At 45.9% G+C, this 27,702-nt stretch overlaps 1 protein-coding gene across 1 annotated transcript; it reads left to right on the forward strand.

The window, feature by feature from the left end:
* Nucleotides 1–27,702, forward strand: LOC140504260 (chloride channel protein ClC-Kb-like). Its single transcript, XM_072608995.1, has 21 exons — nucleotides 1–128; nucleotides 749–840; nucleotides 2,054–2,162; nucleotides 3,780–3,908; nucleotides 5,146–5,274; nucleotides 7,580–7,719; nucleotides 7,852–7,929; nucleotides 8,668–8,746; nucleotides 8,892–9,017; nucleotides 9,149–9,233; nucleotides 9,464–9,565; nucleotides 10,364–10,448; nucleotides 11,084–11,257; nucleotides 11,929–11,998; nucleotides 20,197–20,310; nucleotides 20,681–20,894; nucleotides 21,387–21,520; nucleotides 23,653–23,741; nucleotides 24,796–24,879; nucleotides 26,939–27,025; nucleotides 27,321–27,702. Exons 3-21 carry the CDS (start codon nucleotides 2,060–2,062, stop codon nucleotides 27,366–27,368), a joined length of 2,070 nt encoding a protein of 689 aa, XP_072465096.1. The 5' UTR covers nucleotides 1–128; nucleotides 749–840; nucleotides 2,054–2,059; the 3' UTR covers nucleotides 27,369–27,702.

Raw genomic sequence — 27,702 nt, forward strand, 5'->3', positions numbered from 1 at the left:
CTCCTGTCTATGCCTGCAGGGTCCCATGATGGAGGATCTGGTGGGACTTCGTGAAGGGGCTTCAGGGAATCCTGTGACCTTGCAGGAGCTATGGGGTCCCTGCCCGAGGGCCCAGTGCCAAATCGGAGGTGAGAGACCTTGCCTGCCAAGCTTCAGGGGAGCAAAGGGGAAGGGTCATGGGCTCTCTGGACCCCAGTTCCCCCCTCTGTATAATGAAGGAGATGGGCTGAAGAACCCCTGAGCCCCCTGCCCCCACCTCTGAATCAGTGATTCTGTGAGCTGGATGATGGAAGCCTTTGGTCTCCCTTTGAGGCTTCATGTTGCCAGCCTTGCCAGCTTCTCAACAGCAGACACAGACCTGAGACTGCTCTGTGGACTGACTGGGCTCCTTGCCCTCTGGAAAAGGCTGGGGTCCTCCTGCTAGCTCCCTCCCTCCATGCCTAGAATAACTGGTGTGTCCTGTTCAGGTTGACTTGTCAAAGACATTCTAAATAGCCACTGTAAACGCTCCACGCTTTGAGGAGGGGGGCAGAGGGGGAAAAGGCTGATTGGTGGAACTCACACCTGTCCAGGTGCAGCTGAGCCAGAGGGGGAGACTCAGAGTTGAAGGTCTGTGTGACTAGAATGAGGACAACGGTGTGTTGGTCAGAGGTGGCCCTCTGGATGTAGGGGGCCCAAATAGGATCCCTGGGAAAGGCTGAATCATTGTGGAGCATTGTGGGATGGTGTGTGTGTATGTCTGAAGCAGTCTAGGGAGAAGACCGTTTGAACAGCACTGGTGGGATCAGAGAATCTGGACCAGAATCTTTGCTTTGCTGGGTCCTGGCTGTGTGACCTTGGGTAAGTTCCTTCCTCTCCTCTGGTTCTCCTCCCCCATAAAATGAAGGACTGGGCCACATGAGACCTTGATTAACTTTTAGCTGTAATTCCAATGCTTTCAGTTCAGGAACAAGTTTCTTTTCTGGGGAGCTGAGGAAAGAGAGATGGAAAGAACCCTAGGCCAGCTTGTTCTATAGAGGCTAAAGAGCAGGTGGGCAGAACTGTTCAGTAGGTACTGCCCGGGCACTGACTACTCCCCACCTACAAACACAGCGATGTTTTGGGGAGAAGGGGTTGTCTGCTTTTATTCAGGGATACAGTCTAGTCTCACTTTCAACCTTTCTTCTCCTCTAAGGGACTACCAGGGGTGAGCAGAGACTGCCAGGAGACCCAATACCCAAGGGTGAGGCAGAGGGACCCAGGAAGGTCCGGTGACCTGAGAAACATTGTGAAGGCTGCTCTTTCTGATGCCAGCCTGGAGGGACTTAGCCAGAGAACTCTCCTAAAGTGTGCTCCCAGACACACTACCTGCGCACATATACAGGAAAAAGGCACGTAATGCAGAAATATAAACAGACAGAAATAGACTCACACACATTCCCAGAGATGATTAGCTCCTACCTGCATGCATACACACACACACATATCACACACACATACATACCACAGTTATACACATACCATTCACACACACCATACACATATCACACACACACACCATACACATATCACACACACACACCACATAGGTTCATACCACACTCACCACACACCACACACAAACACACATACATCACATTTCCCTATCTCCCAGCTCTGAATTCTCCTCAGTATAATATACACATTCATATGAACAAGAGTTGAACTGGGCCTTGGGGAGGAAGGAATCCTAGGCTTTTAGAACAGAGCATATCTGAGCCCAAAGGGGTCTTGGAGATGATCTGCTCCAAGCCCTTCATGTCTCCCATGAGGGTCCTGAGGCCCAGAGCTCCTAACTCACTGAGGCAAGAAGCACAGTATGTGACCAAGCCAATTTTCTTTCCTCTTCTCTTTGAGCCTCTGAGCTGAGTTTCTGGCTAGAGACTGGTTGGGGGGGTGCTAGGGGGTGGACTGTGAGTAGACAGTCACTACTAGGAGGGAGAGCCCACCCAGATCAGAGGAGGAAGGCCCCAGTGCTCTGAGCCACAGGGAAGGACTGGGCTGCCTAGCAGGGTCCTCCTGTCTATTCCTGCAGGGTCCCATGATGGAGGATCTGGTGGGACTTCGAGAAGGGGCTTCAGGGAATCCTGTGACCTTGCAGGAGCTATGGGGTCCCTGCCCTAAGGCCCAGAGCCGAATCAGAGGTGAGAGACCCTGCCTGCCAAGCTCCAGAAGAGCAAGGGGGCAGGGTCATGGGCTCTCTGGGCCTTTCATCTTACCCTCCCTCTCTATCCCTTCCCTGTTGCCTTTTTCAGTGGCCTCTCTCTCTCTATCTGAGACCACCTCAGCCCCTAAAAATAGTCCCTCCCCTAGTACTCAGCTTGTAATCTCAGCCCCTGAGTTGGACAGATGGGCAAGCTGCCAACTCCCTTTCATCTGCCTCCTGCACTGTCACTGCCAAGCATCTCCTGGGAATGGGCAGAAGTGAAGCTCCCCAGCTTCCCTCTGCTGCCTGTAAGAGTAGGGAGGGAACCACAGGTCTCTCTGTCCTTTAGAGTCAAGTGTCCTCTGGTCTCCCTGCCTTTCCCCCTCCTCAACCTCCTGCCTTGGGAGGTACAGCCTGGGGCTCCCACTTCTTTGACTAGGCTTTGTGAACACCACAGTGGGTTCGAGGGTGCTAACCCCTCACCCATTTATACTAATTTCTTATCTGGGAAGGTCGGTGGCACTGCAGTGGTCACTCTAGACAGATTTCTGGGTATACAGGATAACCTGAGGGTAGTGTTTGTGTGTGTGTTTGTGTTTGTGTGTGTGTGTGTGTGTGTGTGTGTGTGTGTGTGTGTAAGGGATCATAGGAGATAAGGCTAAGAAGTTGGGGTGGCCCCACAGTGAATGCCAGGCAAAAGATGCTGAACAGGGCCATAGTCCTGGGAGAATTGAGCTCTTTCTTCCCTGGGGACCCTGTCTTTGTTGGACATAGAGGTGGGGAAGATGCCTCTTCTGGATGAATGGGTGTCCCAGATACTTAGCCTAAAGCTCAGGGTCAGGGCAGGGGTTGGAGCCGGGCCTCTGGGGGAGGGAGGGAGCCTCCAGGTCCCTGGGATGGGCAGAGGCTCCATCTGTCTCCTGCCTGGTTATTGGAGTCCTATCTCCCAATCCCTGGTCTTGGAGGGCCAACCTGGGGGTGGGCTTTGCTTCCTTGTTTGCTGTTAGCAGTAGGGTGGCAGGAGATTTATGATAAGCAGGAGCTGACACCGAGAGCCTGCCTCCCTCTTCCTCACCAGGCTATAAATACCCATCACAGCAATTCTCTGGGAGGCAGGGAGGAAGTAGTTGGCTGTACCCATTTCTATGCAATCTAACTCCATGGTTGGCTGGGCACAGCACACTTCCCCCCTCCCCTCTCCCTGTGCCATCTTCTCCAACTTGGCAGCATGCCCTCATCTGGTTCTAGCTCCTCTCATTCATGCCTGCTGGCTCTCTCAGATCTGAGGCTGGGTAGATATCTGCCCTGGCATGGTGCCAGCTGCTGTGCCACCTTCTGCTGGCAGGCTGCCTCACTACCCTGTTTGCTCTCTTAAGCGATACCCACTGGTCCTTCCTAACCTGAGGCCAGATATCTATTTGCCCTGAGGTTAGTAGGCTGTACCACTCTGACTTTCTCTAGTCTTCCCTTTCTCTGCCTCTTTGAGTGGTCTCAGGCCAGCCAAACTTCTGCCTGACATGGGGTTCATTGCTAACCCAGCCTAGGCCACTGCCCTCAAACAGATCCCTATACCCTGAATGTTCTAACCTTAACCATGACTCTTCCATCTTGGCAGGCTTCCTAGAGAGAGTGAAGAGACAGCTCTTCCGGGTGGGTGAAGACTGGTATTTCCTGGTTGGCCTAGGAGTGCTTATGGCGATCATCAGCTTTGCCATGAACTTTGCTGTCTCCAGGGTCGTCCGTGGTAACTATGGGTATTGCCAACCTGAGCAGCCCTGTCCTTTTATATCATTGGAGTGAAAGGGCAGCCCTGGCTGAGAGGCATCTGCAATGCCAGCTGAGTGGCCTGGCTTGAGGACGAATGCCATATCCCTCTTTCCATCACTACATACCCCTTCTTCCTCTTCCCTTTTATCTACCTTCCTATGGAAAATGCTCCCTATGCCCTTCCAGAAGAATGATTATGATTCAGAATCAAGGAATGTTGGATCTTGGAGGATCTTTAGAATACAATGTCAGAGCTGGGAGGACCCTTAGAACACAGAATGTTAGACCAGAATATTAGTGGTGCCCTCAGCTCTGATTGAACTCTGTGTGTATGTGTGTGTGGTGTGTGTGTGTGTGTGTGTGTGTGTGTGTGTGTGTGTGTCTTGGGGGGTGGGGGTAGACTGTTGCTGATTTAGCTTCTTCTGGATGCCAGATGGTAGGAAGGATGATGACAAATTTGGTCACATTCAGAGGATGGGTAAGCAGGGTGGTAGGAGGCCTGGAGAGCACATCATGGGAGAAGAGTTTGAAGGAAGTAGGATTGGGATGCTTAGCAAAAAGATTTAGGGAGGATAGGAAGCTGTTCAATGCAAAAGGGATTCAGTTTATTCTGTGTGGTCCCAGAGGGCAGAACAAGTTTGCAAGTGGTTGGAATTTCATTGAAGCAGATTTTGTCTCAGTGTAAGAAAAACTTGCTAACCATCAGAGCTGTCCCACAGCAGGATAGGCAGCCTTGGGTGGGGCGGGTAGTGAAGTCTTCAAACAATGGTTGGTCATCTACTTGGCCAAGGATGGTGTAGGGGAAATTCATCTCCAGTTAGGGGCTTGACTACATGACCCCTGAGGTCCTAATTGATGTAGTGACTCTGTAACCTAAGAACACAGAATGTCCAAAGTGGCCAAACTCTTCCATTTTATGGAGGAGGAAACAGACCCAGACAAGGTAAGTTACTTTCTCAGAATCACTCTTGAAATCATCAGCAAACACCCCTATCTTGAGGGGCAAGCTGACTGTCTCTTCTGGTTACCACCCACTATCCCCAACCTCAACCTTATCCTTTCCTTGGTGACTCTTGACACTGATTCACACACATAAGCCAGGAAGGAGCTCAGGGGCATTTCCATGAAGAATGGCAGGCAGGGCATCTTCCCAAACACTACACTGGAGGTTGGCAAGGCCTTTTGGCCCTGTAACCTCCATGGTCCTCTCTTAGCACACATGTGGCTGTATCGAGAAATCGGGGACAACCATCTTCTTCGCTACCTCTCCTGGACTGTGTTTCCCATAGCCTTGGTCTCCTTCTCCACTGGCTTTTCCCAGAGCATCACCCCTTTCTCTGGAGGTAAGAATCATGGCCTAAAATCCTTTTTCTCCAGGAAAAAAGACAACAATAATGGTATTGTTTCATAGCATTCTTAGGCTTTACACAATGCTTTCTTCATAATAACTCTGTGAAGAAGACAGAATAAGCTTTTTTTTAAGACAGGAGGAAACTGAGGCTCAGGAAACATTAGTGGATTATCCATAGTCACATTCACTCTTTTCTAGGTAGGTGGAGACTTGTTGTCCAGTCTATGAGTTCTGAGTGAATTGGTTTTAAGACTTGTTCTTTGAGCAAGAAATCTAGCCAGTAAACCCAAAAGAACAAAGGCAGGTTTTGGCCAAGGAGTGTACCTTCCCCTGGGTAGAACACGAGAGGAGAGGAGAGGAGAGGAGCTCTTATTCATTCACAGATTGTGTTTGTCCTTCGTTCTCAAAGAGGACCATGACATCAAGATGATGAAATGACTTGCAGTTGACTTTGATTTGAGTGAGGGAGGGTTGTGCAAGGTCACCAACCTCACTTTCTTCTCCTGAGCCATCTGGGTTGACTGGCCTGATATTCATCAGGATGACTGAAGACGGCCCAGGATGCAATGTGAGACCTTGGCCCTTTCAGGTTGAGGTCTTATCACATTCTCACTTTGAGTGAGATACACTCATCCAATGAATAGACTTCTTTAAGTAGTTACTCAAGGGATGGACCTTTAATCAAAAAAAAAAAAAAAAAAACAAAAAAAAGAGGGGGGATTCAGTTTATTCTAATTGGTCCCAGAGGGCAGAGAAATTTTGCAAGTGGTTGGAAGTTCATTGAAGCAGATTTTGATTCAGTGTAAGAAAAAATTGCTAAGCATGAGAGCTGTCCCACAATAGAATAGGCAGCCTTGGGTGGGGAGGGTAGTGAAGCCTTCAAACAGTGGTTGGTCAACCTCATGGCTGAGGATGTAGTAGGGGAAATTTATCTCCCTTTTACCAGGAACCCTGAGGGTCTTCCCCTCCCAGTTTGATTTTTTTGTTTTGGATATAAGAGGCCATCCTTTGAGTAACTTCTTAAAGAAGCCTGTTCATTGAATAGATTTATCTCACTCACAGTGAGAATGTGATAAGACCTCAGCCTGAAAGGGCTAGGGTGTCACATTGCATCCTGGGCCATTTCCCCCATCACCCTGATAAATATCAGGCCACTGGACCCAGATGGCTCAGGAGAAGAAAGTGAGGTTGGTGACTTTGCACAGCCTTCCCTCACTCAAATCAAAGTTAAGTGCAAGTCATGTCAGTCAACAAATGTTCAAGCTAAGATCCCAACTCATGTGTCCAGATTTTAGGCTCAGTGGAGTTCATGTTCCTTCCTACCTCATGCTGTCCTTCCACTGGTAGGATCTTGAATTTTCATATTGGTTTAAACTTTTTCAAGTGCTGTCCAATACTTCATGTCAATGAAGGAGATCACATAGATATCATTATCTCTGGTTTATAGATAGATAGATAGATAGATAGATATATAGATACATAGATGGATGGATGGATGGATGAATAGATAGATAGATACATAGATACATAGATGGATGGATGGATGAATAGATACATAGATACATAGATACATAGATGATAGACAGATAGAGTGGTGTTGTTGTTGGAAGATTTGTCCAAGAGAAGACCATATATTGAATCAGTAGCAGGGCCAAGACTGGAACTCAGATCTTTTGACTTTTACATACATCTACTGCATCATAATGGACAGTATTGGGGGTGGCACTGACCAAGGTGATACACTGGCTTGGGGCTATGAAGTTAGAAGACCCCAGAAATGAAGGAGGCCTATGAGAAAAATCCTGGATCTCTACATGGAAAGCGTGTCTGGTTTGATCAGAGGACCCAGCTTCAAAACCTAGCTCTGCCACTTTTTTGTGTGACCCTGGGCAAGTCATTTATCTCTCTGGGCCACAGCTTCTTCATCTGTGAGTGAAGGGGGATGGACCATAGGACCATAGCTATGGAGCTCAAAGGAATCTCAGAGCTCATCTTGTCCAACTTCTTATTTTACAGATGAAAAAACTGAGGCCCAGAGTGGTCAAGTATTAGAGGTAGCATTTAAATACAAGTTCTTGGATTCCAGAGGCCATACCACCACAGCCTTCCTGTCATTATGGGTTGGGGGAAGAGGGGAGAGATAGGGAGGGATAGTGCATTAGGAGATACCACCTTCAGCTCTACCAGTTTTTACCCTGGGTACATGACCAGGACATAGGGGCTTCCAGACTTGTTGATCTCCATGTGGCTGAATAAAATCGTTTGCTCTCTCCTTCTCATATTCTCTCTGTTATTAGGTTCTGGAATCTCAGAACTGAAGGTAATTTTATCTGGTGTAGTCCTGGAGGATTACTTGGACCTCAAGAACTTTGGCGCTAAAGTGGTGGGCCTCACCTGCTCCCTGGCCTCTGGCAGCACCATCTTTCTTGGCAAAGTGGTTTGTGCCCCTGGGGGAGGGATGGATGGGAGGACAGAGGACAGTTTATATGCCTCAGGGATGAGTGTGTGGCTGCCTGGCATATGGGGCACACTTACCTGGCTTTGTTCATCCATCCCTTCTTCCTCCCAGGGACCCTTCACTCATATTTGCTGCATGATTGCCGCCTACATGGGCAAGGTGCGCATTTCAGCCCTTGGAGAGTATGAGGTAAGGTCTGGGGCTTTGGGTGGTACAATGCTCATCTTCTGAAGGGCTTGGCTCTCTGCTGCAGAAATCCCTGGGCTCTGGCTGAAGAGTCTGGGAAAGATTGGGAAAGTGGGATAGCACAGGGAAACTGCAGGACCATGTCTAGTCTAAGTCATGCTCAGCTTGCACATGTGTTCTAAGGGCCCTCCCAGCTCTGACATCCTGTGTTCTAAGGATCCTTCCTGATCTGCCATTTTCTGCCATTTTATTTTCTAAGGTTCTCTGACATTTTGTGCTCTGGGTCCCTTTTACATTCCAAGATCCCTTACAGCTCTGATACTCTCTCTTCTAACATCCCTCTCAGGTCTGACATCCTGTGTTCTTCCTGCCTGGACATTCAACATTCTGAAGTCTGTTTTGCTGTTGTTCAGTGGCTGAGTCATGTGTGACTCTTTGTGATCCCACACCAGGCCCTTCCTTCATCTTCTGTCTCCCAAAGTCTGTCCAAATTCATTTCACCCTCTGCCATTCCTTTTCCCTTTTGACTTCAGTCTTTCCCAACATCAAGGTCTTTTCAATGAGTCCCTTTCTTAGTATATGGCCAAAGTGTTTCAGCTTCAGTTTCAACATAAACGTCCCTTTTAGCTCTGGTTTTAAATGATTCTTACAACCTAGGGTGGGGACATTCAGAACTGGAGGATGTCTGGAGGCCAGGAAAGAGACAGGACCACTGGGTCCTAAGGTCTGTCTTTTTCTCAGAACAAGATCAAGCAGAATGAGCTGTTGGTGGCTGCAGCAGCAGTGGGTGTGGCCACTGTCTTTGGGGCGCCCATCAGTGGTGAGATCTGGAAGGAGGGAGGGGAAGAACAGAGCTCCCCCCTCCCCTAATTCTGGGGTCTTCCCATTGGGTAGGGTTGTCATTAGCTATCAGTCTGATGGAGAGGCTGGGCTGTACCTCTTGTGGCCCGTCCCTCCCCACACAGGGGTCCTGTTCAGCATCGAGGTCATGTCCTCCCACTTTGCTGTCTGGAATTACTGGAGAGGCTTTTTCTCCTCAGTCTGTGGGGCTTTCATGTTTCGGCTCCTAGCTGTCTTCAACAGTGAGCAAGGTGAGTGCCAGGCTAAGAGTTTTTGGAGACTTCCTGCTGGGAAAGGGGCTTGAGAAGTGTGGGTGTGGGGGCAAGGCAGATTAAGCTAAGGATCTGAGGTGTGATTCCTTTCTACTCCATCTTTCTCCCAGAGACCATCACCTCCCTCTTCAAGACTAGATTTCGAGTAGATATACCTTTTGACCTACCAGAAATCTTCTTCTTTGTACTGCTTGGGTAAGTAGATACAAAAAGGGGTAGAGACCCAGAAGGATGAGTGGGCCCTTAGCTGGGCATGGGCCTCCCTATTCTCAGGGTGCCCCTAGCCTGCCAGTCCCCCCTTTCCTCTACTGTGAACCCCAGGCTCTACAGATACCAGTGCTGACTTATTTCTGGAGTTCCCATTAGGGATAGGGGAGGGAATCTGAGTTGGATTTCAGGGTATCTCTTGTCCCCTCTCCTTCCAGGTTTATCTGTGGGATTGTGAGCTGTGCCTACCTCTTTGCCCATCGCCGTTTTGTACCGTTTGTTCGAACAAACTGGATCATCAAAAAACTGCTTGCAACAGAGTATGAACCAGGATGAGGGGCTGGCAAGAGTTTGGTGGATGGTGTTTCTTACTACAACTCTTCCTGGGCACCCATCAGCTAAGCTGGGCCCCCTTCCCCAATTCTGAGCCCATAGCCCTGATGATCAGGCCGTACTCCAGGACCTAGGATCAATCACTCAGTCAATAAACACTTATTAAGTGCCTACAAAACTTAAATACTTTGACCATATGATGAAAAGATGGGATTCATCAGAAAAGATAGTGATGCTGGGAAAAACTGAAGGCAGAAAGAAAAGGGGAGGGCAGAGGACGAGATGGTTGTATAGTGTCATTGAACATGAGCTTGGACAGACTTTGGGAGAGAGAGAAAGATAGAGGGGTCTGGGGGGGCATGTTCCATGGGGTCATATGGCTGAACCACTGAACAACAACAAAAGCCCCTACTATGTGCCAGGCACTGTACCAGTGCTGGGGATACAAAGAGGCCAAGGATAAGAGGGATCTGGACAATGAGGTGAGGTGGAACATGCCCAGTCAACAAGCCTTTGTTAAGTGTTTACTGGGTGCCAAACCTTGTACATAGAAGGACAAAAACAGAGTTCCTGCCTCCAGGGAGCTTGCATTCCAATGGGGATGGGGGTGGGGAGAGACAACAGCCCTAGGCAGACACAGGATCTCTACAGAGTCAATGGAAGACCCCTAAGAAGGGAAATCACTAGAACATTGCAAGACTGCCCCTCACTCCCAGTATCTCTACTCTGGCCCCTGGGGAAGGGATAGAATGGGGTGATCCTGGCTGCCTTTCTCTCCCTTCCAGCAAGCCTGTGTACTCAGCCCTGGTGGCCCTGCTTCTGGCCTCCATCACCTACCCACACAGCCTGGGAAGATTCATGGCCTCCAGGGTGAGAGGGACATGAGGGGGCAGAGCTAGGTCCCTCAATCTAAGTCCAGTGCTTCCCCCCATATGTCACCAGAGCCCATTACTGCAGAGAAGTATAAACAAGGCTCTCTGCTTTCAGAACAGTCTAGATGAGGAGACAGGACCCCCAGGCACCACCTACACCACACAGTGAATGCTAAGTGCCAAGTGAGGGGAAGAGAAGGAAACATTGATTAAGTGCCTGCCATGTGTCAGGCACTGTGCTCAGACCTTTATAAATATTATTATTTATAAATATTATCTTGTTTGATCCTCACAACAACCCTTTGAAGTAGATGCTCTTATTATCTGTTACAATTGAGGAAACTGAGGTAGACAGAGGTGGAGTGCTTTCTCCAGGGTCACAAAGCTAATAGGTGTCTGAAGTTGGATTTAAATTCAGGTCTTTCTGACTCCAGGATCAGCTACTTCAGACTTCGATTGGTACAATAGGTCAGAGGAAGTCAAGGTTCTGTGCGCAGGGATCAGTAGGAGTGGACAGGGAAGGCTCCCTAGATGAGTTTGGAGACCTTGGGTAGGAGACAACAATGGTGGGGTTTGGGAAGGGGAGCAGGGAAAAACATCTAAGAGAATTTTTACTCCCATCTCCACCCCCAGTTGTCTATGAATTTGTACCTTGATTCACTGTTTGACAACAAATCCTGGGCCCTGCTTTCCCGGAATTCCTCCCCTGAATGGCCTCCAGAAGTGGACCCCAACAATCTATGGTTTGAGTGGTACCATCCCCAGTTTACCATCTTTGGCACCCTTGCCTTCTTCCTGGCCATGAAGGTAAGTGTCCCCACCTGGGTCCCCTTGACTTCCTTGCTGCCTTCTCTAACCTGGCAGTTTCCCCACTCAGGTACCATCTCTTCTACCCCTTTATTTCCCTGACCATCTTGGCTTGCTGCTGTTGAGGCTGTACCTGGGCCAGCCTGGGCAGGCTGGTGGAGAGAGCTTGGGCTCTGGAGCCAGAAGACTTGGGCTAAAACCCCAGCTCTGACACCTAGTCCCTGTGTGAAAGCCCCTACTATGTGCCAGGCACTGTACAAGTTCTGGGGATACAAAGAGGCCAGGACTGTCTCTCCTTTCTTCCATTTAATGGGAGAAGAGACGAAAAGAGGGATATGGACAATGAGGTGAGGCCTTCTTGCCTCATCTGCAGCACCAGGGGACTAGACCTCACCCAGGTTCCTGCTGGCTCAGTCTATGACTGTGGGAGCCTATGAACTATTCAGAAACATGAGGTGGCTAGGCCTCCAAGCTGGTGCTTAGGAGTACATAGCTTGGGCAGTTACTGCCCCATCTGTATCCTCACCCTGCTGAGATCTTTTATCCTACCAGCATCCAGCCTAAGATTATACTCTCATTCATCCCTCTATGCTTCCCTCCTTCATATCTCTTACCTGCTAGGCATCCCTTCCAAACATGCCCTTACACCAGGACCCTGTCTCTGCCCACAGTTTTGGATGTTGATTCTTGCCACCACAATACCCATGCCAGCTGGATATTTCTTGCCTGTATTTGTCTATGGTGAGTCTGGAGGGTCTATAGGTGGTTGGTAGTATATAATCTTTAACTTGCAAAGTTACTCCCTGCATGCCCAGTATATGTGGAAGAGGTCTGGGACCTGGGAATGGACTGCCTGCCAGATGCTCTTGAAGACATTCACTTAGTAAGTCTTTGCAGAATAAGTCTTGTGTGTAAGAAAGGATGCTAGGCATTGTGGCCACTACAAAAGCTAATGGGACCTTAGGTCATATTAAGAGAAGCATAGCATTTAGAATGAGGGAGGTAATAAGTCCCAATGCATGCTGTCTTGGGCAGAACACATCTAGAATGTCCTCTTCAGTTCTGGGCACCACATTATAGAGAAAACATTGGCAAGGTGGAACACATGAAGAAGGCAATCTGCATGGTGAGGAGAGGACTGAAGATCATGCTGTTCTGGGATTGTTTGAAAGAACTGGGCATGTTTAACTTAGAGAAAAAAGGGCTCAAGGGGACCCTGATAGCTGTCTTCAAGTATTTCCAGATCTGTCACATGGAAGAAGAAAGACATATTCTGCTTGGTACCAGAAAGGAGAACTTAGGAACAGTGAGTGGAAGGTGCTTGTTGTTCGGTTGTTTTCAATTGTTTCAGACTCTTTATGATTCCATTTGGGGTTTTCTTGGCAGAGATACTGGAATGGTTTGCCATTTCCTTCACCAGTTCATTTTACAGATAAGGAAATTGAGGCAAAATGGGTTAAGTGACTTGTCCAGGGTCACCTAGCTAGTAAGTGTCTGAGGCTGGATTGGACTAAGGTCTCCCTGACTCCAGTGCTCTATCCATTGTGCCCACAATGAAGGGGCCACCTGGATAGAAGGTTACAGAAAGATAAATCTTAATTCAAGGTAAGGAAAACTTTGTTAACAATTGGAGACATTCAAAAGTGGAAACTCAGGAAGCTGTGGGGTCACCTTCATTGGAAGTCTTCAAGCAGAGACTGAATGGTTCCTGGTTGGGGACACTTTAGAGGGGACTCCTGCTCAGACAGAATGAAACAGATGCCTTAGATTTCCCCCCGGAGTAGAGAGAATGATGGATTTGGAGGCAGGAAGACCTAGGTGTGAATCCTGGCTCAGACCCTTATTTGTGTGACCTGGGGCAAGGCCCTTACAATGCTGACCCTCATTTTAAGAAATGATTAATTAATTTTTAGTAATTTATTTTTTTGCCAAGTTACATGTGAAAACAATTTTTAAGATTCATTTTTAAAACTTTGAGTTCCAAATTCTCTCCCTTCCTCCTCCCCCACATTGCGAAGGCAAGCAGTTCCATATAGGTTATACTTGTGTAGTCTTGAAAAACATTTCCATATTAGTCGTGAAAGAAAATAGACCAAAAACGAAAATCTCAAGAAAAATAAAGTAAAAAAAATATGCTTCATTCTATATTCAGACGCCATCACTTCTTTCTCTGGCGTTTTTCATCCTAAATCCTTCAGAGTTGTCTTAGATCATTGGATTGCTGAGAATAGCTAAGTCATTCACAGCTGATCATCTTACAGTGTTGCTATTACTTTGTACACAGTACACTTCACTTTGTTTCAGCCCATGCAAGTTTTTCAGGTTTTTCTGAGAGCATCCTGCTTATCATTTCTTATAGCACAATATTCCATCATATTCACATACCACAACTTGTTCAGCCATTCCGCAATTGATGGGCGGCTACTCAATTTCTAATTCTTTGCCCCCAGAAAAGAGCTGCAATAAATGTTTTTGTATGTATAGGTCCTTTCCTTTTTGTTTTCTATCTCTTTTGGCATACAGACCTAGTAGTGGTATTGCTAAGTCACAGGGTATACATGGTTTTATAGCCCTTTGGACATAGTTCCAAACTGCTCTACAGGATGGTTGAATCAGTTCACAACTCCACCAACAATGCATTAATGTATCATGTTTCCCACATCCCCTCCAACATTTGTAATTTACCTTTTCTGTCCTATTAGCCAACTTAATAGGTGTATGTGTGTTTGTCCTTTGTTGCCAAAGAAGACCATGCCATCAGAGAAATGATGACATGAGTTGCACTTGACTTTGTTTTGAGTGAGGGAGGGTGGTAATAGGTATGAGGTAGTACTCAGAAATATTTTAATTTGCATTTTTCCCAGTCAGTAGTGAGAGTATTTTTTTCATATGGCTATAGATAGCTTTGATTAGTTCATCTGAAAACCAACCATATATTTTGATCATTTATCAATTGAGGAATGGTTCTTATTTTTACAGATTTGATTCAGTTTTCTATGTGTTTGAGAAATGAAACCTTTATCAGAGAAACTTGCTTCAAAATTTTCATAGTTATTGCTAACTGTATTTCCCTCCATCTTATTCCCCCATTTAATCTATTCTCTCTTTTCTTTCATCTTGTCCCTCCTCAAAAGTGTTTTGCTTCTGACTATCCCCAAACCCCAATCATCTCTCCCTCTTATCCCTCCATTCTCTTTTGACCTTCCCCTCCTACTTTCCTATGGAGTAAGATAGATTTCTATACTTGATTGAGTACGTATGCTATTCCGTCTTTGAGCCTATTCTGATGAGAGTAAGATTCATTCACTCCCCTCATCTCCCCCCTCTTCCCCTCCACTGTGAAAGCTTTTTCTTGCCTCCTTTATGTGAGATAATTTACCCCATCCTACTTCTCCCTTTCTCTTTCTCCCAGTACATTTTACTCTCACCACCTTTTTTTTTTTTATTTTTTAGATATCATCCCTTCATATTCAACTCACATCTGTGACTCCTTCTAACTGCCTTAATAGTGATAAAGGTCTTACGTGTTACAAATATCATCTTATCATGTAGGAATGTGAAAAGTTTAACCTTATTAAGTCTATGATTTCCCTTTCCTGTTTCCCTTTTTTATGCTTCTCTTAAATCTTATATTTGAATGTCAAATTTTCTATTCAGCTCTGGTCTTTTGATCAAGAATGCTTGAAAGTCCTCTGTCTTATTGAATGTCCATTTCCCTCCAAAAGATTATACTCAGTTTTTCTGAGTAGGTGATTCTTGATTATAATCCTAGTTCCTTTGCCCTCTGGAATATCATATTTCAGGCTTTCTGGTACTTTAATGTAGAAGCTGTTAAATCTTGTGTTATCTTGACTATGGTTTCATGATACCTGAATTGTTTCTTTCTGTTTCCAATATTTTATCCCTGACCTGGGAACTCTGGAATTTGGCTATCATATTCCTTGCAATTTTCATTTTGGGATCTCTTTTATTAGGTGATTGGTGGATTCTTTCAATTTCTATTTTACTCTCTGTTCTAGAATATCAGGGCAGTTTTCCTTGATAATTTCTTGAAAAATGATGTCTAGGCTCTTTTTTTTATCATGGCTTTCAGAGAGTCCAATAATTTTTAAATGATCTCTCCTAAATCTAATTTCCAGGTCAGTGGTTTTTCCATGGCAATATTTCACATTGTCTTCTATTTTTTATTTTTTTGCTTTCGTTTTATTGTTACTTAATTTCTCATAAAATCATTAGCTTTCATTTTCTCCATTCTTATTTTTAAGGAATTATTTTCTTTTTTAAAAATTTATTTATTTTTAGTTTTCAACATTCATTTCCACAAAATTTTGAGTTCCAAGTTTTCTCCCTTTCTCTTCCCTTCCCACACCCCATAATGCCTTACATCTGATTACCCCTTGCCTCAGTATGCCTTCCCTTCTATCATACCTCTCCCTTCCTTATCTCCATCTTCTCTTTTTTCTTGTAGGACACGATAGATTTCTATACCCCATTACTTGTACTTCTTATTTCCCAGTTGTATGTAAAAACAATTCTCAATATTTGTTCCTAAAACTTTGAGTTCCAACTTCTCTCCCTTCCTTCCTCCCTACCCATCCCCACTGAGAAGGCAAGCAATTCAATATAGGCTATATATGTGTAGCTTTGCCAAAGACTTCCATAATAGTCTTGTTGTATAAGACTAACTATATTTCTCTCCATCCTATCCTGCCCCCCATTTATTCTGTTCTCTTTTGACCTTGTCTCTACCCAAAAGTGTTTACTTCTGATTACTCCCTCCTCCCATTTGCCCTCCCTTCTATCATCTCCTTCACCCCACTTGTCTCCTTCTCCCCTACTTTCCTGTAGAGTAAGATAGATTTTCATACCAAATTGAGTGAGCATGTTATTCCCTCCTTAACCCAAATGTGAAGAGAGTAAGCTTCACTTTTTCTCTCTCACCTCCTCCCTTTTCTCCTCCATTGAAAAAGATTTTTCTTGCCTCTTTTATGAAAGATAATTCGCCCCATTCCATTTCTCCCTTTCTCCTCCCAACATAATCATCTCTCACCCCTTACTTTTATTTTTTTAGATATCATCCCTTCTTATTCAACTCACCTTATGTTCTTTGTCTATATATCTATATCTATATCTATATCTATCTATCTATCTATCTATCTATCTATCTATCTATCTATCTATCTATCTATCTATCTATCTATCTATCTATCTGTGTGTGTGTGTGCGTGTATAATCCCTCCAACTACCCAAATACTGAGAAAAGTCTCAAGAGTTACAAATATTATCTTTCCATGTAGGAATGTAAACAGTTCAATTTTAGAAAGGCCTTTATGACTTCTCTTTCTTGTTTACCTTTTTATGCTTCTCTTGATTCTTGTATTTGAAAGTCAAATTTTCTATTCAGTTCTGGTGTTTTCATCAAGAATGCTTGAAAGTCCTCTATTTCACTGAATGACCATTTTTTCTCCTGAAGTATTATACTCAGTTTTGCTGGGTAGGTGATTCTTGGTTTTAATCCTAGTTCCTTTGACTTCTGGAATATCATATTCTAAGCCCTTTAATCTCTTAATATAGAAGCTGCTAGATCTTGTGTTATTCTGATTGTATTTCCACAATACTCAAATTGTTTCTTTCTAGCTGCTTGCAATATTTTCTCCTGATCTGGGAACTCTGGAATTTGGCTATAACTTTCGTAGGGGTTTTTTTTCCAGATCCCTTTCAGGAGGTGATTGGTGGATTCTTTCAATATTTATTTTACCCTCTGTTTCTAGAATATCAAGGCAGTTTTCCTTGATAATTTCCTGAAAGATGATGTCTATGCTCTTTTTTTGATCATGATAATCCTATAATTTTTAAACTGTCTTTCCTGGATCTATTTTACACGTCAGTTGTTTTTCCAGTGAGATATTTCACATTGTCTTCTATTTTTTCATTCTTTTGGTTTTGTTTTGTGATTTCTTGGTTTCTCATTAAATCATTAGCTTCCATCTGCTTCATTCTAATTTTTAAAGAACTATTTTCTTCAGCGAGCTTTTGAACCTGCTTTTCCATTTGGCTAATTCTGCTTTTTAAACCATTCTCCTCATTGGCTTTTGAACCTCTTTTGCCATTTGAGTTAGTCTATTTTTAAAGGTGTTATTCTCTTCAGCATTTTTTTGGATCTCCTTTAGCAAGCTGTTGACTTGCTTTTCATGCTTTTCTTGTATCTCTCTCATTTCTCTTCCCAATTTTTCCTCCACCTCTTTTACTTGATTTTCAAAATCCTTTTTGAGCTCTTTCATGGCCTGAGACCATTGCATATTTGTTTTGAGGTTTTGGTTGCAGAAGCCTTGACTTCCTCTGATGGCAAGCATATTTCTTCCTCATCCAAAAGGATGGAAGGAAATATCTGTTCACCAAGAAATTAACTTTCTATAGTCTTTTTTTTTTCTCCTTTTTTGGGCATTTTCCCAGTCAGTTACTTGATTTTTGAGTCCTTTGTCAAAAGGGGGGTATACTCTGGGGACCTGTAAGTTCTCAGTTCCCCCAACATGGCAAAATCAAGGGAGAAGAGTTTAGTCCTCTCCTGGCTTGTGCTCTGGTCTGGGAGCAACAAACAACTTTTCTGTCCAGGATCTGAGATTAGAATTCCTTCTCCATAACCACCTCCAGCTCTACTAGGCCAGAGCTCCTCCTCACCCCAGGGCTGCTCTCAGGCCTGAGATTCAGATCAGTGGCTCAATTCCCCCAGGAGGTTTAGGCAGGGAAAGGGCAGTCATTCAGGGCTGAGATTCAAATCAGCTGCTCAGTTCTCCCAAAGGTTTTAGGGGGAGGGCTCCCAGGGTGGAGCTCAGGGTTGAGATTCAGGTTAGTGGCTCAATTCCTCCAGGGGCTTTAGGTGGAGGGTAGGGCCACCACTCAGGGATGGGATTCAGATCAGCTGCTCAATTCCCTCAGGGGCTCCAGGTGGAGGGCTCCAAAAATGGGCGCTGCAGCTGCTGTGGTAGCAACCCTGGGTCCAGACTGCAATCCCTTCTGGGTGAAGGAGCTTTCTCACTGACCTTTGTCTGTGGTGTCCATGGTCCAAGCAACCTGGGAACTGTGCCACCTGGTGGCTCCCTGAAATCCACTCTGGGTCCTGTCCCTGCCGTGCTGGTGCCATAGAGCCTTCCTCTTGCCCCTCCAGGCTGTCCTTGGCTGGAAATCTCTTTCACTCTGTCATTCTGTGACTTCTGCTGCTCTAGGATTTGTTTAGAGTCATTTTTACAGGTATTTTATGGGTTATGTGGGGGAGCTTCTACAGGTCTATCTTTCTACTCTGCCACCTTGGCCCTGCCCCCCAGGAATTATTTTCTTCAATGAACTTTTGGACCTCCTTTTCCATTTGACCCGTTCTGCTTTTTAAAGCGTTCTTTTCCTTATTAGCTTTTTGAACCTCTTTTGCCAGTTGGCCTACTCTGTTTTTTTAAGGTGTTACTTTCTTCAGTATTTTTTTTGTGTGTTTCTCCTTCAACAAGCTCTCATGATTTTCTTGCATCACTTTCATTTCTCTCCCCAATTTTTCCTCTACATCTCCTTCTTGATTTTCAAAGTCCTTTTTGAGCTCTTCCATGGCCCACAACCAATTCATATTTTTCTTGGACACTTTGGATGTATAAGCTTTGATTTTGTTATCTCCTTCTATGTGTGTGTTTTATCTTCCTTGTCCCAATAGTAACTTTCTACAGTCAGTTGTTTGCTCATTACTTGACTTTTAACTCTATGTTAAAGTAGGGTTCTGCTTCCAGGGTGCACTGTCCAAGCTTCAGGGATTTTGTGCAGCTGTTTTCAGTGATACTTCCAGGGACCTGTAAATTTCCGGTTCTCCCAAGGTGGTTGATCTAAGGAGAGGTGTTTACTACTCTCCTTGCTTGTGCTCTGGTCTGTGAGCAATGCACAAGCATGCTTTTCTGCCCTAGAACTGTGAGGAGGGTCCTCCTTCCATTGTGGTCACAAGCTCTGCTAGGCTAGTGCTCTTTCTCAATCTGGGGCTGCCACCCAGGATCAGAATCTGTGTATGGGCAAAGCAACAGAGTGCTTTCTGCCTTAGTGCTAGCACAAAGACCCCTGTAATCTTCTGACGAGTTGTTTGATCCCCTTACCATCTGTAGGCTGAGAGCTCTGGAAGCAGCTGCAGATTCAGTCACTCCCAAGATCTGTTCCTGGGTAGTTGGGACCTGGGCTGTGCACAGCCTGCACTGGACTGTTCTCTCCTCTCACCTAGGTGAAACAGATCTTTCCTGCCCAATTTCTAAGTTGTCTTTGGTGCCTATGGGCTGAGAGGTCTGTAAACCACTGCTGCCACTGATTCGGTTACCCTGATCCCTGCTCTGGGTTTGCTGGGGCCAGAACTCAGATGGCATGGACCATACTGGAGAGTGCTCCTCTCTCACCCTAGTGCAACAGACCTTTCCTGATGTCCTTCTACATTGTCTTGGGCTGGAAATTTGCTTCACTCTCTTATTTTATGGGTTCTGCTACTCTAGAATTTGTTTAGAGTTATTTTTAAAGGTATTTGGAGGGGTTTGAGGCAAAGCTCAAGTGAGTCCCTGTCTTTACTCCTCTATCTTGGCTGTGCCCCATTTTTCTCATTTGTAAATGAGGGCATTTAATTGTAGAAACCAGATCTAAAGCTATAATCCTCCATGTGACTTTGGGCAAGTCACTTAAACTTCATAGGTCTCAGTTTTCTCATCCATAAAATGAACTCAAAGACTTCCAAGTTTCTTTCTCACTCTAAAGCTATGAGTTTATATATCTGTGATTCTGAGGACTAGACCCCCAACAGTTGTCTGACTGAAGGTATTCTGCTCCATAATTTTATCTTAAGGACAGTTTGGGCACCTGGAAAGACTTCAGGACCTTTCAGGCAGTAGAGCAGATCGGGTCTCACTTCTTACCCTTCTCCCAATTTTTGCCAGGAGCTGCCACTGGACGAATTTTTGGTGAGATCCTGGCTGTCATCTTCCCAGAGGGCATCAAGACGGATGATGGGGTCATCAATACCATCATTCCTGGTGCATATGCCCTGGCAGGTAAATTTCTTTGAGTGACCAAAGAATATTAACCATGCCTGAGCCTCTGGGGCAGTTTGAGGAGAGCTGTCTGTGGTCAGGTAGTGGTAAGCAAAGGACACCAAGCTAAGCCTGGCCTCAGAGTCACAGGAACCAGAACCACAGGAAGGCTCTGATCCAAGGCCAATCTTGCTTAAGTACACAAGTCTTTCCCAGGGTTGCCCCCTTCCTCTGGGAGCATCTCAGGCTCACTCTAAACTAGGCCTTTGGTTCTAGGCGTTGACCCCTCCCCAGCACCCTTGTTAAACCCAGAGGTTCCAGGAGGTAGAGAGAGGATTGGGTCATGGTGGTCTGAAGCTAACTTCCAGTTTTCCTCCCAACTCCTTGATAGGAGCTGCTGCCTTCTCAGGAGCAGTGACTCACACCATCTCCACAGCCTTGCTGGCCTTTGAGCTGACAGGCCAGTTTGTCCATGTGCTTCCTGTACTGATGGCTGTGCTGGCTGCCAATGCTGTGTGTCAGAATTTCCAGCCCTCCTTCTATGATAATGGCATCATCCTGAAGAAGCTTCCCTATCTGCCCCGGGTCCTAGGACGCAAACTCAAGTGAGTCCTAGCCATTGCCAGCTGCTTGGTGGACTGGAAGGAAGGCCCAGGACTCCCGCATAGGGGCTGCTATCTTGGAAAGAGCACTGGCTGGAGGCAGAGGCTCTATGCTGCTGACTATCTATGTAACCTGGAGCATGAAATTTCTCCTCTCTGGTCCTCAGTTTATTTACTTTTACAAGTAAATGTTTGGTTTGGACCAGATAGCCTCTAAAATGCCTTTCAGCTCTGGAACTATGGTTCCACAATCCTCCTGGCTCTGATATTCTACCTTCTAAGGGTATCTCCAGCTCTGACATCTTGTGTTCTAAGGGATCCTCCAGCTCTAGTGATTCCTTACATATTCTGTCTCTGGCCTAGACCAAAAGGAGTCTCTCCCCCCAGCTGCCTTGATACCCTCCTCTGCAGATTCCCAGGTCAACATAAAGGCCATATTACTGCCCAGGGGGTCATTCATGGCTCCTTCCCTGACTGAGTCTCCTTTGTCCACAGCTCCCATTGGGTGACTGCTGAGCTCTTCATGAATCCAAACATCACTACCCTGGCCAAAGATTTTTCCTTGGATAAGGTGGTCCAAACTGTGACCTCCACGGAAGCTTCTGAATACCCCCTGGTGGAGAGTGCAGGTGACCTGTGGGAGGGAGAGGGCTGAACATTTCCCTTCCTTTCCTTCTAGTCTCTTACCTAGAGGAGAAAAGGCCAGGGATGGAAGCAGGAGAGACCTTTATAAAGCACCTATTGTATACAAGGTGCCATGGTCAACATCGGGCTACCAAGGTAGAAAGATAAAACACTGACCCAGCCCACAAGGACTTTATGATCTGATGGTGAGAAGGCTAAATACCCACATGACTAGGACCCAGAGGGCAGTGAAGTATAATGGAGAGATCCAAATAGCATAATATGTTTAGCCAGAGGACCTGAATTCACATCCCACCTGATATGCCAGCTACCTTTGTGACCTTAAGCTTCTATTTCCTCTCTTGTAAAATGAAGGGCTTGGATTTCTTCCAGCTCTATATCTATAGCCCTAAGTCACTTCTTGAGCCTCAGTTTCTCCCTCTGTAAAAGGGGAGGGTTGGATGTGATAGCTTCTGAGGTCTCTCTGTCTCTGTATCTATGGTGATAGGGCTTAACTGTGTAATAGAGAGTTTGAAGAGAGAGAAAGTATGTTTGCTTTGGTGGAGGAGACTGGTCAGGAAAGGCTTCATGGAGGAGTACTTGATTTGAAGCTTGAAGGAAAGGAAGCTTTGGTGGAGGAGACTGGTCAGGAAAGGCTTCATGGAGGAGTACTTGATTTGAAGCTTGAAGGAAAGGAAGCTATTTTCCAAATGGAGATGGGGAGTTCATTCCAGTGTGGGCATGGGCTAGCCCATGGGCTAGCCTTAGTCTGCCTGGCCCCTGAGAGCAAGGGCAGTTAGGAACAATGGGCAGAAGCTGGAGAGAGAGAGAGAGAGAGAGAGAGAGAGAGAGAGAGAGAGAGAGAGAGAGAGAGAGAGAGAGAGAGAGAGAGAAACATCCACACACACACAGATACAGAGAGAGACAGAAGGTGGGAGAGAGAGAGTTCGTTAACCTCAGTGTCAGGAGAAGCTTCCTAACAATTGGAGCTGTCCCAAGGTAGGATGGGAGACCTTGATGGGTGGGGGAGGCTGTTGTAGAGGGGATTGGTAGATCAGGAATGGCTCACACTGGTTGATCTCTGAGGTTTCTTCCATGGCTAAAAGTCCAGTCCAGCTGGAACATAATGTCCATGAGAGTGAGGGATATGAATGAATTGAGAAAAGCAAGGATGAGACACATCATAGAGGGCTTTGAATGCCAGGATCAGGCTTGCTCTGGGGACCCCTGGGAGTCACTGGAGGCTTTTGAGTAGATAATTATAGGTTCACAGATTTAGAGACAGAAGGGACTTGAGAAGTCCTCATTTTGCAGATGAGGAACCAGCCTGAGGCCAAGGGAAGGGCAGGGAAGTCACCAGACTCACAGTTTGCTACCCAGAAGGCAGATTCAGGATTTGACTGCGAGTTCACACCTCCAAATTCCACCTCTGTTCCTTTGCCCCAGATTTCCCCCCAATAGGTACCATTTCCCTGAGTGTTTCAAGATCTGGAGAGGATTGGGGAGGTTCTCTGAGCTGTGGGGTGAGGGCTATTACAGAGGGAGGCAGAAAAGGTTAGGACAACAACCTAGGTGAATTCCTCCCCAGCTGTGTGGCTACGAAAACCCCATATAACCTCTGTGAATTTGTTTTATTCTTTATAAAATAAGATCAAATGTAGCAAACACCCAGCATTCCTGACTAGGACCAAATTAGGTTAAAATGTAATGTGGAAATATTAAAACAAAACAAGCAAAAATGAAACAGAACATAGATAATATTAATATGTGGTTTTCTAAGCCAACGTGCACCATCAGGGATTTTTACGTATCATTTAGTGGCCTTCATTCTATTTGAATTTGATACCACTGTCCTAGAAGACCACAAGTCCCTCCCAGCACTAATATTCTATGATTCTAAGCCAGGGCTAGTGGGGAGACTAGAAGAAAAGCCCATTGGGTCTTTCCACAAAGATTCCTCTACCCTTTAATTTTCCATCTCCTGCTCCCCCCTCAGTGGACTGTTCTACCTCCTCCAGCTGTTCTCCTGATCCATTGCCCTGCCCTCTCCCTCCACCACTTTCACTGAGGTCTGACCTGAATTCTCATCCAATCACATGCTCCTGTCTCTTCTCTCCTTTTCTCTTTCCTGCTCCAGAATCCCAACTCTTGGTGGGTGTCATACATAGGGACCAGCTGTTGCCATTCCTGCAGGCAGAGCCGACCACCCAGGCACCCAGGCACCAGGTGGGTGAAGTGTTGGAGGCAATGCCCAAGCCCAACCACACACCCAAGATAAGGGTGGTGGGAGGAGATATCTAACTTAACCTTCTAAAGGAGGGAGCACAATGAGGAGAGAGGGGAGAAGGCTGAGGCCATAGTGAGGGACTGGGCTGGCAGACCCAGGTGGGAGTGAGGAGGAGGGGCTCAGACCCATACAGGGTAGTAGGGAACCCCTCCCCCAACTGGTAACCTGTCCTAAAGCTCTGCTATGGGTAGGCAGTGTGAGCTCTCAGTGGAGTCAGGAAGACTTGGATTGGAGCCCTGCCTCAGACACATAAGGACTATGTGACTGGGCAAGTCATTCAATCTCTTCATCACCCTGATGACTCTAAGTTACAGAGACTGTGGTAACTCTGCATTGGTAGAGCTCATTTTTCATATATGATAAAATCATAGGTTTGTAAGGGAAGAAAGAAAGAAGGAAAGAAAGAAGGAAGGGAGAGAAGAGAAGATGGAAGAGAAGGGAAAAGTGAGGAAGGAAAAAAGGAAGGAAAAGAGGGAGGAGTGAATAAAGAAAAATAAAGAAAAGGAAGAAAGGAAGAAAAAAGAAAGAAAGAAAGAAAAAGGAAGGGGGGGAGGAAGGAGGGAGGGCAGGTGGAAACTCTCCCATGTCCTTTCAATGTAGTCTGGTTTAAGGGGCAGCTAGGTGGTGCAGTGGACAGAGCACCAGTGCAGGAGTCAGGAGGACCTGAGTTCAAATCTCACCTCAGACACTTAACACTCACAAGCTGTGTGACCTTGGGCACGTCACTTAACTCCAGTTGTCTCATCCTGGGTCATCTCCAGTCATCCCGATGAGTATCTGGTCACTGGATTCAGATGGCTCTGGAGGAGAAGAGAGGCTGGTGACCAGCATAGCCCTCCCTCACTCAGAACAAAGTCAAGTGCAAGTCATGTCTTTCTTTGACAATGAAGGACAAACGCACACACATCTAATCTAGTTTGGTGGGGGTCGGGGGCGGGGGAAAGATAGGACCCTTTGGCTGCTACGACCTCACCCCTCTCTTTCTCCTCCCAGTGGCGTCTCCATGAGATCCTGGCTGGAGGCTGCCCTGTGGATCCTGTGACGCTACAGCTGTCTCCCCAGACTTCCCTACACCAGGTAACTAAACAGGCATGCGCTAGGGGGCGGCAGAGAGCGGTGGGGCTGTGAGGAAGGTTCTTTCAAAGGTGTGAATCAGAACTAAGGGAGGACAGGGAGGGGCTGTCTGGACACTTGCAAAGAACCTGGATTCAGGTCCAATCCTGGCTCAGCCATTTTCTTGCTGTGTGGTTTTGAGCAAGTATTATTCCCTCCTCTGGGCCTCAGTTTCCCCATCTGTAAAATTCCAGGGTTAAGTGGGATGGATCTCTATGGTCTATTTCAACACACATTCATTAGGAAAGACCTCCTATGGACCAGGCATCGTGCATTGGCCACACAAGGAGAAAAAAGCAAAGTATGATGAAACAGTCCCTGCACTCAAGGAGCTTCTGTTCTACTGGATTCTTGAGCTCTGGTGTCTTGTGAATCTGCAGCACCAGAGAGGGCTTCAATTTGGGTGAATTGTAGATTCATCTTTTCTTTATTTTTAAAATGTTTCCTTTTAAAGCACAGAAATTAAAATTTTCTTTTCACTTCTAAATTCTCTCTCTCCCTCCACCTAATGAGAAGGCAAGAAAAAGAAAACCTATTACAAATTTGAAGAAAAATAAATAAATACCCATGATAATTATGTTATATATTTGAAAGGGATAGCAAGTTATGCATAGTAAATTTGCAGTTTGATGTGCAGTCATCTTTTTTCATTGTACTGTTATAGAAATGCTTATTTTTATTTCATAAATTCATAAATAAAATTTACTGATGATTCAAAAAATAAAAAAAAATTTATACTCATGAAAAACATTTCTGCACTAACCACATTCAAAAAAAAAGGAAAAAAAGAAAGAGAAAAAATCTTTCGTTCTGCACTTTGAGTTCATCAGTTCTCTCTCTGGAGGGAGATAGTATGTGTCCTCATGAATTCTTTGGAATTGTGGAGATTCATTTTGATGAAATGTTTCCCTGATAAGGGAGCTGGTGGCTCAGTGGATAGAGTACTGGCCATGGAGTCAGGAAGATCTGAGTTCAATGGTGGCCTCACATTGGGGGATATATATAGCAAGCTGTTGTTATGTCTACATATTGGCCCTTGGACCATCATCAACACAGGGAGAAGGGAGGATAAGGAAAACTCAGAGGATTGTAGGTGTAGAGCCAGAGATCTTAGTTAGCATTTGTACAGTGTTTTACAAATACTGGTAAGAATAGTGGTAACTGCAATGCTGGAAGGTAGATGATATTATCCCTCTTTTACAGTTAAAGAAACCGAGGTAACAAGGGGTGAAGTGACTTGCTCAGGATCACACAGCTAGTAAGTGTGAGGCAGGGTTTGAACTTAGGTCTTCCTGACTCCAGGTTCAATACTCTATCCACTGCACCACCCAGTTGCCTCAACCTACTCACCACACCTCCTCCACCTCCTCTGTCTGGATAGCCTCTATCAATCTTGTAGGTACCTCATTATTTACATGTTATCTCCCAGTTTAGAGGGTGAGCTCCTCAAGGGCAGGGACAGTTTTTGAATTTCTTTCTGCCCCTAGTGCTTAACATAGTGCCTACACACACAGTAGCCACTCAATCAGTGCTTGCTGACTGACTAGTCCAGAGTCAGTGACTTGTCCTAGGTCAGAAGTCTGTACACTTTAGACTTTGGGCAAATCTCCTCAACTTCTGTTGGGTCTGTTTGCACCTCTGTAAAAATGAAGGGATTATACTACCTAGACGTTCCCTAAGGTCCCTTCCCATGCTATGCCCTACCCTGTGGTCCAATTCCCAGCCTCTCAGTTCCCTACTTTTGGGAAGGTTCTTCTGTGGGAGCAGACTGTCCCCTGCTGGCTACTTTGGGAACTACAGGGAATGTGTTCATTCTCTGCCCACCATCCCACCACTCTTCAAAGTGGAGAAACTGAGGCAAATGTGAAGCAGGGTTTTGCCAAAGGGCATCTAAGAGTACTTTATCTTACAACACATCTCTCCTTGTTGAGCTCATCCTAGAAGCTCTGCTAAATTCACCCTTTCAGGATACCTGCCTTCTCCCCACCCTTTGCAGTACTGAATCCACCTTTCTCTTTCCCAGGTCCACAACCTCTTTGAACTCTTGAAAATGCAAAGGATCTTGGTGACATCGATGGGCCGAGTGGTGGGCTTCATCTCCTGGGTGGAGGTACCAGGGATGGGGCAGGGAGGAACCAGACGGAGGTGGACATTGATTTGAAATAACTCTAATGGCTCAGGGTCTAGACCTCATGCAGTCTTTAGTCCAACTCCTTGTCCAAGGGGCAACTCAGGTCTCAGGAGTTCCCGGGGGGATTTGATTCTAGAATTTAGTTCTAAGTTCCAGGCTAAGCCAAGAGGAAAAGTCTTCAGGAAGTTGGGGCCAGAGAGACAATGTTATTTGGTTTTTGAGTACCCCTTCTCCACCCCAAAACAATCCATGCCCATCTTCTCTTCTCCTCTAGCTGAAGAAGGCCATTGCTGACCTGGCAAATCCCCTAGCTCCTAAATAAAGCAGCCTGGTGGAGGAGAAAGATGTGGAGCCCACCAGCACCATCCTATTGGCTTGATCAAGGAACCAGGCTATTGCTGCTACTACCACTGCTTCTGTTGTTTGTGTTACTAATGGCCCTTGGGTTCATCTCTTCCCTGACACAGCCCCCACCCCTAAGCCCACTCCCTTCAACACTGGGTCACAGGATCTAGAATCTTCATGGTCCCTCAGGGCTCTTCTTGCCCAGTTCAGTGGGCTGTAAGCTCCTTGAGGGTAGGGATCATTGTCTATTTGGCCTGTAGAGTTCCTATTCCTAGCCTGATACCATGTGCGTGCTTAATAAATGCTCATAG

Source organism: Notamacropus eugenii, chromosome 5 (genome assembly GCF_028372415.1).
Source record: "Notamacropus eugenii isolate mMacEug1 chromosome 5, mMacEug1.pri_v2, whole genome shotgun sequence".
NCBI lineage: Eukaryota > Metazoa > Chordata > Mammalia > Diprotodontia > Macropodidae > Notamacropus > Notamacropus eugenii.

Coding starts and splice junctions, on each gene's coding strand:
- LOC140504260 (XM_072608995.1), top strand. CDS start 2,060: ATGATGGAGGATCTGGTGGGACTTCGAGAAGGGGCTTCAGGGAATCCT. Junction 11,258..11,928: donor CCTTCTTCCTGGCCATGAAG/GTAAGTGTCCCC, acceptor CTCTGCCCACAG/TTTTGGATGTTGATTCTTGC. Junction 27,026..27,320: donor GCTTCATCTCCTGGGTGGAG/GTACCAGGGATG, acceptor CTTCTCCTCTAG/CTGAAGAAGGCCATTGCTGA.